This window comes from Urocitellus parryii, chromosome 3 (assembly GCF_045843805.1).
Source record: "Urocitellus parryii isolate mUroPar1 chromosome 3, mUroPar1.hap1, whole genome shotgun sequence".
NCBI lineage: Eukaryota > Metazoa > Chordata > Mammalia > Rodentia > Sciuridae > Urocitellus > Urocitellus parryii.
Window position 1 is genome coordinate 5,658,892 of NC_135533.1, and position 12,465 is coordinate 5,671,356.

General features: G+C 52.4%; 1 protein-coding gene across 3 annotated transcripts in view; it reads right to left on the bottom strand.

The window, feature by feature from the left end:
* Nucleotides 1-10,533, bottom strand: part of Agap3 (ArfGAP with GTPase domain, ankyrin repeat and PH domain 3) — a 52,962-nt gene extending 42,429 nt beyond the window's left edge. The window contains exon 1 of one of the 3 annotated variants that reach the window (XM_026379789.2): nucleotides 9,916-10,533. In XM_026379789.2, coding sequence (XP_026235574.1) covers nucleotides 9,916-10,240 — 325 coding nt within the window. In that variant the 5' untranslated portion in view covers nucleotides 10,241-10,533. The remainder of the gene's footprint in view (nucleotides 1-9,915) is intronic. The other 2 variants (XM_026379790.2, XM_026379792.2) reach the window with 2 other exon arrangements.
* Between the last annotated feature and the right edge of the window lie 1,932 nt (nucleotides 10,534-12,465).

A 12,465-nucleotide genomic window follows, 5' to 3' on the forward strand; every position in this document is an offset into this window, starting at 1 on the left:
TACTTGCAGGAAAGACACAACACTGTAAAATTTTAAATGCAAGCCTCTGAAAGGGTGAATCAAAAATAAACACTTACATGTCCCATTTCCACAACCAACAAGTTTCTTTGTTTGTTATCTTTTAGGTAACACACCAGAATCATTGGTCCCTTGTGTCTATGAGCACTGGAAATGTGACCAGTCTAAATGAAGAGGTCCAAGGGGGTTAAACGCAGAGTGGTTTTTTCAGACTTAGTATGAAAAAAAAAAAAAAAGTGCAGTATATCTCACCAAAAATTTGTATGTTAAAATAAGAATATGTTGGCTATATTGGATTAAATAGAATACATTAAGAATCCCACCAACTTGGGAGACGGAGACAGGAAGATGGCAAATTTGAGGCCAGCCTCAACAATTTATCAAGTCCCTCTTTCAAAATAAAAAATTTTTAAAGGGAGTGAGGGGCTAGGGATATACCACAGAGGTAGAATACTGCTGAAGAATACTGTAAAAAAAAAAAAAAAAAAGAATTTCACAAACCAAATGCAGTAGCACACACCTATAACCCCTGCAAGATAAGAAACTGGGGCAGAAAGGTCACAAGTTCAGGTCAGTCTCAGCAACTTAGTGAGACCCCACTTCAAAATAAAATAAGAAAAGGGCGCCGGGTACGGGTCAGTGGTAGCATGTTCAAGGTCCTAGGTTTCATCCCCAGCACTACCCCCCCACACATAATACTAATAATAAAAATTCTGCTTTTTTTTTTTTTTTACTTTTTTAATGTGATTAATTGAAAACTTAAATTCATACATGGTTCACCTAAGTCTACTGCACAGCGCTCCTAGAAAAGAAACTTTCAAACGGACAGAACAATAAAATAGAGATAATGTTAGGTGCCTGTGTGAACATGCAGACCCCATATGACAATACAGGGTCCCCAGGACATGTACCCATAACTGGAACCTCAAATGCCAACTTGGCACCCCCGGCCCTGGGCCTAGCTAGGCTACCCAATGTGCGCACACTCTGCCCGCTAAGTGCCCATACTGGGGTTCAGGAGCAGACAGAAACAAGGTGCCACACCCATGCCATCTCCTTCAGTCTTGCTTCTCCAGCCTGCAAAAAGGGAGATGCCATGCCAGCTTCTGAGGATGGACACGACGGCCACCACACAGAAGCTTCTCCTGTACACGGAGGCTGTCTCCAGGCTTCACATTTGTTTGCTCATTTGATGGCTGCACTATGAACCAGATGCTGATTACCCCTATTTCCCCAAGGATGAAGACAAGACACAGAGAAGTCAAGGGACTCACCCAAGGGCACAAAGCTCCAGAGAGGTAGTTCTGAGATTCAAATCTAGGCAGCCTGACTCTGGAGCAGGTTCGTACTCTCCCTATATAGGCTCCAACCACTTCACCAATGCAGAACAGTCTAGAACAATCTAGAAGCAATAACCAGGCAGGGGAGCTGCAGAGTAAGCTGTCAAACCTTTACAACTCTTCTCAAACAAAAGCTCCAGGGCCTTCCCTTAGGGTCTATTTAACAATCCTCCAGGCAGAGAAGCGAGGCCCACGGTCCCTGGACAAGCCCAGGCAGAGGGGCACATACAAACATAGATGTTGTAACACCACATACAAACAAAGATGTTGTGTCCGCCAACATCAGGAGCACAGCGGGAGGCCCCGAGTGGGGTCCAGATCTCTCAGCCTGCCTCCGCTGTGGCTGGCTCTCATTCTACTCCCCGAGCTTGGGTTTGGGTTTGTAAGCCATCAAAGCATCAAAGGAAAAGGCAAGAGAGGACTGCCACAGGCAGGAACACCATCAATGGCAAGAAGGGGCACTGACTGACAAGCAAGAAAACACACGCTTTCAACAGGCGCAAAAGCACCAATGGCAGGGCCACGCGAGGCCACGCAGACTGGAGTTGGGCACAGGGGGCAGACCCTGCCCTCAGAGGACCGCGGCCAGCTCCACTCTCCACTCCCCCCAGTGGGGCCAAGGCACTGAGGGAGACGGTGACGGGGCCCACCTTCCGACAGAGAAACATGTGACTTAGAAAAATCTACATAAGAGTGATTAAAATTGTTTTAAATTTGATCAGAAAAAAAGAGCAACAAACCAAGAGGAATCTGAAGCCGGGTGCACAGCATACGCCTAGAATGCTGCGCTACTTGGGAGGCTGCAGCAGGAAGACAGCAAGTTCAAGGCCAGCCTCAGCAACTTAGTGAGACCCTGTCCTGAAATCTTAAAAATACATAAAAAGGGTGGGAGGTATAGACTGGTAGTACAGCATCCCTAGGTTCAATCCCCAGTGTGTGTGTGGGGGGGAGTAGAAGGTGGGGATGTGGCTCGGGGATAAGAGCACTTGCTTGTCTGTCATGCATGAGGCCCTGGGTTCCATCTCCAGCACAGCAAGACAAAGAACGCAGCCCCTGCCTATATACTCTGTGCCCCACGCAGCAGAGGGATAAGGGGCTAAGAAAATGTTTTGTTTTGTTTTTCAAAAAAAGAGAGAAGGGGCTGGGGATGTGGCTCCAGCGGCAGCGCGCTCGCCTGGCATGCGTGCGGCCTGGGTTCGATCCTCAGCACCACATACCAACAAAGATGTTGTGTCCGCCAAAAAAACTGAAAAAATAAATATTGAAATTCTCAAAAAATAAAAAAATTTAAAAAGAGAGAAAATTGAGTAAAGGAAAGGAACAGAATTAAGCCAAATGGAAATGAGCAATAAAAAATATTTTGTGGGCTGGGGATGTGGCTCAAGGGGTAGCGCGCTCGCCTGGCCTGCGTGTGGCCAGGGTTCGATCCTCAGCACCACATACCAACAAAGATGTTGTGTTCGCCAAAAACTAAAAAAATAAATATTAAAATTCTCAAAAAAAAAATTTTGTGGTTGTTGTTGGGGATGGAACAAAGGGCCTCGTGCATGCTACGAGTGCTCTGCCACTGAGCTGCATCCCCAGCCCCAACAAAAAGTTTTAATGATTCTTACTAGTAAATAAATATCTAAATAAATATAAACAGTAATCAGAGTAACCCCAAGGAAGAGCATTTAATCTTTATTTTCCCTTACCTGCCAGGGAAGCAGGACAGGAAAAAGGCTGTCTCTACCCCTGGGAGTCAGAACGGCAGCAAAAGTCCTAAAAATGTGCATAATCTATAGTCTTACCATTTTCTTCTGGGAATTTGTCCAAAGGAAATGATCAGACAAATGTACAAGGATGTAGGTAATAAACAGCATACCCTTTCCATAAATAGGATACTGAGCAGCCTTATAGAATAATGTCTCCAGTCAACATGTGCTTACTATGTGCCAGCCACTGTCCCAAGCAAGGTATATGTGTGACCTTGCAGATCCTCAGCATGGTCAAGACTGAGACCCTGGCTTTGTTATGACACCCCCTCCCCATTTCAGGTGAGGCAACTGAGGGACAGAAAACCTCCCATCTCCCTACAGGGTCTCTTCTAGTTATGAGCTCCCTGAGGGCTCAAGGCAGCATGTCTCAGAGTGCCACAAGAGATAAGGCAGGCTTGGGACACAGCTCCGAGTCCAGCTTGGTCCCTTACTTCACAAAGGGAACCAGATCAGAAAGCGGTATTCCAACTACAGGGCTGCCTGTGCAGACCCAAGCAGAATGGGACTCTAGGAAGATAGGCCCAGAGCCATGAGGCCACTTGCCACAGCTTTCCCAGCCAGCTAGAGGCAGAGCAGGGACAAGAACCCAGGTCTTTTTGCTTCCCACTCCAAGAGCTGCCATCTCCCCATGTACCATCCTCCACAAAGCCCCACCTTTGCTATGAAACAGCAGTAATATGAAACTGGTCCAACAGCCATGATGGAAAAGAGCCTAGAATAGAAGGGAGCCCAGCAGCCCACTGACAACAGAAACTCCAGGCAGGACAGCCATGTTCGACTTCCTTCTGCACCCGAGTTGGCAACAGCAAGGATGCACTTACTTTCAATGCTGACACATATATTTGAATGAAATTTTTTTTGCATGTGTGGTACCAGGGATTGAACGCAGGGGTGGCTCTACCACTGAGCTACACCGTCAGCCCTTTCTATTTTTTGAGACCTACTAAGTTGCCCAGGCTGACCTCCAGCTTGCGATCCTTCTGCCTCCCAGCCTCCCGCATAGCTAGAATCAGAGGCGTGCACCACCACGATTGGCTTAAATGAAAAAAAAATTTTTTAATGTATTTTTATTTGTTTTTGGAACAAGCATCTTTCCATGCATGCTACACCCATGCAACTCATGGACAGGAGTGATACTCCTGAGTGCCACCGCCTGGTTGGAGATTCAAGACACCCAAAAGAATATTAGAGCAAAGAAGAGTCTGATCCATCCTAAGTTATACTCTAACAATTTCCGTGAGTTAGGCTCCAGGGTGGTTTGATTCTCAAAAAGCTTCCCTAGAAGCCATCTGTCCAGGCTGACCCGGTGCCAGTTGGCCAAACCTTCTCTAGTCCATCCATGTGAGGGAGTAGCACCTGACTTGGAGTTGGAACACCAGGCAAAATCCCTGGCTCTGTGGCCTCAGGAAGGCTACTCTAAGTCATACGCTATCCTGTGTGCAAAATGGACAGGTCACTTGCCAACCTAAAAAAGAGGTTCCTCGGGCTGGGGATGTGGCTCAAGCGGTAACATGCTCGCCTGGCATGTGCGGGGCAGGGGCACTGGGTTCAATCCTCAGCACCACACACACAAAAAAAATGTTGTGTCCACTGAAAACTGAAAAATAATATTAAAAAAAAAAAAGAGGTTCCTCAGAGAACACAAGTGGAAGCCACGTGGTGGTGAAGAGGCCTCCTCCAGTCTCCAGGATGGGGCTGGAAGATGAAAGAGCGTTAACAGGCACACTATGCACCTGCATGGCCTGCTCACCTCCCTGGCCTACTCCAGAGCAGGCTCCATGCAGCCCAGGCTCCATGTTGCTCCTTGCCCTGGGCCTGTGCAGTGGAGTGCAGCTGGGAGGCAGAAGGAAACAATCGGATTAAACTAACTTCAAGTTACCTGTGTAGTACAAAGTGAATGCAGCAACATGGGTCAATGTTCACACAGTGCCATTGGGAGTTGAAGGGGTTTGCCCCAAACCTTTGTACTCTCAAGCGATGCCTGCTTTCCAAAAAAAGGCAGAGCTCCCTCCTTGTCTGTGCCAATGGTGTGAAGACAGCTGGCAGAGGGCTCACAGGTACAAATGCACAGTGTGGGTACAGTCAGGGCAAGCCCACTTACATACACCCCATCCCCCACTCCTGTCTGAACCTTCCCAGAATACCCTGTGTCCTGCAAGGGGAAGCACCAGCCCCCCAATGGTTTCTTAGAACATGGGAGGGTGGAAAAAAATAGAGGAGGAAGCATTAATAATTCTTCCCCAGAGTCCTGCCTGTCTGACCCACCTGTCCCCTACAGATACACAGAATCCACCATGTTCACTACCACCTTGCTGTGCCTTGAATACCTCTATGTGCCTTCAGGCCCCAGCCGCTCTAGGCCTGGCAATCATCTGAGGAAAGAAGAAATAGATGATGCTAGAAGACAACATGTGGTACTTAGGAGGAAGGGCTGTTTTGTTGGTAAGGTATCCTGGGTCAGAGGCCATGGATTGAGTAGAATGAGGGAAGTTTTCCCACCTGGCTGACCTTGAGGTCATGCAGCCTATGATAAGGCTGGGGAGCTTTCCCGGCCCCCCTTCTGACCTTGAGGGCAGGGAACTTGATGAGTCTCCCCAGGTCTTTGAGCTTTGCCCTGGTTTTCTGAAAATCTGGGCTTTATTGCTCCCACTCCCAGTGCCTTCTGACCTCTGCTGCTGCTGAGCCTTTGTCCCCAGGGCAGCCAAGCCCAGCACTTCCTGTATCCTCTCCCCCATCCTCCCCTTTGTTCTCCTGCTTTCTGAGGTGCCAGATGCAACTGGGCCACACAGTAGGAGCTACATAAATGGATCTGGAACAAACACAGCTTCCCTGCCTACCAGCACCCACATGAGTATTCCCTTTTGCAGAATTCCTGGAACCCTGGTGTGCAAAGTCCTACATAAGTAGCCACTCCTGAAGTGGCTATTTCATTCCTAAAGCAGCCAACTGCCCAAATGACCAAGAGAGTGACAGAGAAAGAAATGGATCTGGCCCATTCCAGACCGCTCCAATAGGAGGCCTTTAGGGAGCCTGGCCTGAGTAATGCCCAGGTCAGCAGGTCCCACAGTGAAAGTCATGGCCAGGGTGGAGACCACCCCCAGAACAGGAAGCAAGACAAACTGGTTCCAGTCTCCAAACATAATCATCATTCCTAGCCTTTCCCCATCACAAGGCTGTCTTGGGAAACACAGGGCACACTATAATACCCTACATGGGACAGACAGGCCTGAGGGAGCCCCACCAGGAAGGGTGTGGATGCTGAGACTGGGACCCTCCAGTAAGGTCCCTCTGAGCTCCCCCAACATACCTAACCCCAGCTGGTGCTCCTTCTCTGCTTAGCCTAGGCTTGAACCAAACAGGAAGAAATCCACATTTCTCCACCTTACTCTCTCTAGGATGTCACTGCACCCACAACCAGGGTAGGCGGGCAAACTGGGAACTTCAGGAGTGAGCAGGCAAGGGTGAGAAGAGCCCAGCCAGGCCAGCTGGAATGCTCAAAGGAACTCCATTCTAAAAAAAACCATGAACTCTAGGGGAAAACAAAGGGGAAACTGAACAAGTCATCTAGCTGACAAAGCCCAGTTCCTGCACACACAATAGTAGCCATATGGCGCACACACGTAGTCATGGTCCACTTCCAGGCCCAGAGTCCTGCCTGCCTGCGCCATCCCCAGGGTGCAGCACTCCCCAGGCACACCTGCTCAGGGGCCAGCAGGCCTTTCCAGGCCACCTGCCAGGACATCCCCCCCACCCTGCCCCACCAGGGCTGCTTCTCCCAACAGCTTCTCTTGGATCCTGGCTGGCTTGGCCTGGTGTCCCTTATCTGGATTTTGACCCTGGTTCTCCTGCATCCCTCTTTCTAGGAGATTAACTCGAGTCAGAGGACCACCCTCTTCCCTGGGAGTGAGCAGTGCAGAGGGAGAGCGAGGCACCACCTTTCCCCAGTCCTATCAGCTTCCTCTCCTTCCTTTTCCTAGTCCCCTTCCTCCTGCCCCAGGAGGTGAGGTGGCTCACAGGTCCTGGGTATGGTGTGCCTTCCAGGCCCCATGCAGGCTCATGGAGGCACTTCTCTTGTTTTCTCGGAGACAAAGTGATGGACAAGTTTCCTCTAGCCTTGGCCTTTAGTAGGAAAGGAACTTTGCAAAATAATCTGCCCCCTTCCCCCAAATCCTGTCCTGCAACACAGGAAAACCTAACAGTCCCCTGCTTCCTCCAGCCCTGGACACAGGACCGGGGTGGCTGAGAGAAGCCGAGAGAGGCCAGAAGATCAGATGCTCATGGAGCTTCCTCAGTGCCAAATGGTTCTGTCACTTTCAGAGCTGCGACAAATAAACCCTCCACCAACGGGCTGGGGATAGAGCTCAATTGGTAGAGTGCTCCCCTCACATGCATAAGGCCCTGGGTTCAACCCCCAGCACCACAAAACAAAAACAAAACAAAACAAAACAAAAACGCTCCACCAAAGCACAGGCCAAAACAAGAGGGTTTCTTGGGCTCTGAAATATTGCCCCTTTCCACAAAGAGGTTCCCTCCCTGGAAGCACAGGCTCCTGGGAGGCTCTGTTTATGTAACAGCCCAAGTCTGCTCAGCCCACAGGGGGCTCTTTCCTGACACACCCAAGAAGTTGCTGTTTCCCTCCACCTTGGAAGGTGGGGACACTGCCTTGCAGGACAGAAGCAATATGGTTTGGCAGATGGAGCGCTCTACAGCAGGAAGCATACAGGGCCGAAATGGGAGAAGGAGTCTGGATTTTTTTGAAGCCTGCCTACAGCAGAAAAGCTGGGGCGACAGAAGTGAGAAAGCCAGCAGGGGTGGGGGTAACAGAGACAGATTCCAAGAGAGAGGTTGGGAAGGAGGAGAAGGGGGAAGGAGCCAGGAGGCCTCCCCGAGAGCAGGGCAGCAGGGATGGGGAAGGGATGGCAGAGAGCTGAGGACAGATGGGTGAGGAACAACTGGACTGGTCTGGTGACAGTGAGACATCAAGTCCCAGGATTTCTTGATAGCAATACTAAACTTCCAGGCTAAGCAGATGGAACAGTGGGGTATTTCCAAACCACAATGGGGAAGTTGGTCAAGAAGGAGGGGAAATTCTGCCTGTTATGATGAATTTAAAATAAAAAACCCAAGTGTATCCCAGAATCATAGCCTTCACAGCACAGAAGAGTCTCCCTCATTCTGTGACTGTCCACCAAATATCTTCACCTCTCTAAAGGGCTGGGGAGTTCACCTTGGAGTTAATCAAGAACTTCATATTTCCTCCAGGTGACACTGAAGCTCAGGGAAGGTTTTTCCCTACCCCACCACCTTCAGATCTAGGGGGGAAAAAAGTACATCTTCTCTGTTTGGGGCCCTGGGCTCACACAAATGCCATCCCCTGGTCCCCAGCCACAATGATGATTCAGGCCATTTACTCAGATCCATGTTAATGAGTTTTCTCAGTCACCTAATTAGTTCAGAGTGAACTTAGCCTTGAGAGGGAGGAGATGAGAGCAGGTTGGGAAAAGGACAGAAGGAAGTCAGATTGGAATGTTACAATAAGAGGGCAGGCCCCGAGTTCTAAATGGGGCCTTCTACTCCCAAGGAACCCAATATTCCTTCCCCAGCTACAAGGAGGCTAAAAACAGAAAGGGGGTGTTCAGGTGCAGGAGCCCCAAGAGCCTCACACAAGGGGATGAAGATAGGAATGTAACCCTAACTGTAAGGACCAAGTAGTGGACAGGCCCCTGTCCACTCCACGTCATCAGCAACTGGCCTTAACTCTCCCTGCATTACCACTAAGGCCAGACCCACCACCTGCTGGTGGGCGTCTCCCTTCAAACAGAGTGAAAGAAGGAAGCAGATGGCCAAGGGTGAGGGCCATCTGCCCAAGCTTGCTGGAAGGTCACCATGCCACTGGGGTGCCTGTAGGTACAGCAGGCTCCCACTACTTCAGAGGCAGTCGAGCATCTGCCAGCAGCGTGCCCCGGCTTACTGTGCCCCTCAGCAGCCACAAGTCCAGGACTCAAGAGCCCACAGAAAAGAAAACTGGGAAGCGCAGTAGCCTGGGGTTTCCGGTCCCTGACGCCAGGCACAGCGTCCCTGGAGGTCAGTCGGCGCCCGCCAGCCTCGCGCAAGCCTTCAGAGTGAGCAGGCGCGGTTGCCCAGCGCGGTCGGGACCCGACCAAGCAGCCAACGGACCAGCCGACGCCTCCCACGCGATCGCGGCGCTCCAGCCCCGCGCCAGGCCTGGCCCGCGCCCGCCAGGCCGCGGAGGCATTGGAGGTGTGAGTCGGGAGAGGGAGCCTCGGCGAGCGCCACCCTCCTAGGCCAGTGGGCGCTGGGCCCGGGAAGGCTGCCATCCACTAAGGAGAGGCTCCGAACCCCAGCCCCATCGCTGGGAAGGGCCCAGGAAGCAGCTAAGAAGCCTCCAGAGTCTCGGCCCCACCTTTCAGCCCGCGGAGGCTATCAGTCGCGTCCACCCTCCTGGCCATGCCTGACCAGATCTGGGCCCAGCCCCCATTCCCCACCCCGCAACTCCGAGCGCACACGTCCCCGGGGCGACACCACTCTGGAGCACAATGAAAGGAAAACGTGTCCCCTGGCTCGATACCGATCCCCAAATCCCAAAGTGTCCCTGGACCAGATACGCCAAAGCCTGAACCTGGGCTCTACAGCGCAGATCAGCAAACCGCGTGGCCCAGACCTCGGGCGCGTAAGGACCCCTGAGGGTGAAAGCTGGGTGGGTCTGGGCCCGTGGAACCCCGGGCCGGGGATGGAGGGGCCAGCACACTCAGGCTCCCGCAGCCCCCGGCTCTGCTCACCCTCGATGGAGATGACGTGCTCCCGGATCTGGTTCTGCAGCGCCAAATCCTCGATGCGCTCGATCAGATCATAGATGGCGTAGATGTTAGGATGCACGGACTCGAAGCGCTGGATCTCGGCCCGGATGGCCGCCGAGTTGGAGAGCGCGAACTGCTGGGGGGGCCCACCGGCCAGCTGCTGCGAGGGGCCGCCGCCCCCGGCCCCGGGCCCCGCGCCGCCGAACTGCCCGCCGCCCCCCGCGCCGCCGCCGCCGCCGCCGGCCCCCGGAGCCGCCAAGCTCTGCTGCTGCTGAGGGCTCTGCCCCCCGCCCGCCTGGAAGTTCATGGCTCCGGAGCCGCGGGGCCCGAGGCGGGCCCGACCGGGGCCCGGGGCGGCGCGGCGGCGGCGGCTAGCGGGCGCGCGGGGCTGGCCAGGCCGGGACTACGGAGCGAGCGGCGCAGGACTAGTGCATGGGGCCGGGGACCGGGGGCCGAGGCCAGGAGGCACCTCCGCACACGCTGTGGCCGCCGCCGGGAGCTTCTCAGCGCCGCGATCCCGCTGCCTCGGAGCAGCCTCCAGCGGCAACAACAACGGGACCGGGAGCGCGCGGCCGGGGCCCTCCCCCCGCGTCATGCGCACGCACCGCCGCCCCCGCCGGCTCCGGCACACGCAGCCGGAGCCCCCCTCCCCGTTTACCCCCGCCCCCGCCCCTCTGCGCCCCCGCCCCTCGCTGGCTCGCTCGCTGGCGTTGCAGCCTCCACCCCTGAGCTGCGCGCTCCGGCCCCGGCCCCGCCCACCCGGCCTCGGCCCTTCCGCCCGCTCGCTAGCCCCCCCCACAGCTCGCTCTCGGGCCACCGGAGCCGCAACACTGCTATCCGGGCCCCTTTCGGGCCGGCTGTCGCTTTCGCCTCCTTGCGCTGGTCTGGGAGGGTCTCGTATCTCTGGGCAATGCCCTAGTAGTGCCCTGCGCCTGAGGGAGCTGATAAACGCGACTGATTCGCAGCGAAGCCCTCCGAGGCTCAAGTGCGCCTCGTTTATATGGTCCTGACTTCAGTGCAGCACAGACTCTCCTGTACCCGGGCCCTGAGGTCAGCCCTAGAGACTACTCCGCCCTGGGGTTTTCTCTCCCTGGCGCCCCGCCCTGGTCTCCTCTGCTGGCTACAACTCAGAGGCTGGTTCCCGGCCGCTCTTTCCACTTCTCCCTGAGAGCTTCATCTCAGAGTCGGTGGAAATGACAGTGATGAACAATATCTTCGCCCTTCTTATGACCGGCTTCTTCTAAAAGATCCTCCGTGCCAGGCTGGGGAGGGTTCGCTGAATGCTGCCCAAGGTGCACAGAGGAAAAGAGAGAGGAATCAATTGTGCTCTCTCCCCCCTATCAAGAGATTCATTAGAGCCCCCATGGCTCTTAAAATTTTCCTTGTTCTCACCTCCGTGTCCATCCTGCCATTTCTCACCTGAGGCTAGAGAGCTCCCTTCAGTGTCCCAAATGTCCCAGTTTCTCTGCATTCTCATTGCTGAAGCTATCTGCAGTTCTGCTAGCCCCCATACCCAACACATACCCACTCCCTAAAACCCAGCCAATAAATCTGCCAGAACTACACCCAGGGATCTTTTGAGTAACACTGGCGCATATTTCCCAGGTCAAGCAGGATCTTTTCCTAGCATAAAGATGTCTGCCATTCAGCTACTTATACAACTCTGCTCCAGTTACCAACCAACACAGTCACCATTCCTAAATTCTACTTCCAAAGGTGCAAACTAGGGACCTCCCAAGCTCCTGAGAGATGTAAGTTTGTCTATATGACCTTAAGGATGTCTTGTACCCTCTCTGAACTTCATCTGCAAAATAGATTGGTTCAACAAAAAACCTAGTTCTGTTGCTTTTCATTTCTAAAAGCAACACTAACATCTCTTTTAGATGCTTAATTAGAATTGACATCAAGGAGCTTTACCAAATATACTTTCTCAGAGAGATGCTAAGAGGAAAGGGCTCCTCCAATATGTTGCCCTAACCACCAGCACATACCTGTCTTAAAAATGGTGGGCTGTCCACAGTCTGTCTCTTCCATTAGTATAACAGCCACATGAGGGCATTTTGTTCCTAGCATCTTAAACAATGCCTGGTAAATAGTATGTATATGTTTAATGAATATTTGTAGCATAGATGAAGGAATAGGGTAGAGATAAGTTAGTTCTGTAATTTTTTTTTTAAACCAGAGATTGAATCCAGCCAGGGCTTTACCATTAAGCTACATCCCCATCCTATTATTTATTTATTTACTTATTTATTTTGAGATAAGTCTCACTAGTTGTTCAGGACCCCGCTAAGTTCCTGAGTCTGGCCTTCAACTTGTGGTCCTTCTGCCTCAGTCTCCAGAGTCGTTGGGATTATAAGCATATGCCACTGACATTAGTTCTGTACTTCATAAATCTAAACCAAAGCAACATTTTGGGCACTTGCTCCCACAAGTAGGTATGAGGTATTGGGAAGACTAGGGTAGATTATTTTGAATCAAGACTATTCTGTAGGGCTGGGGGTATAGCTCAGTGGAAGAGCACTTGCTTAG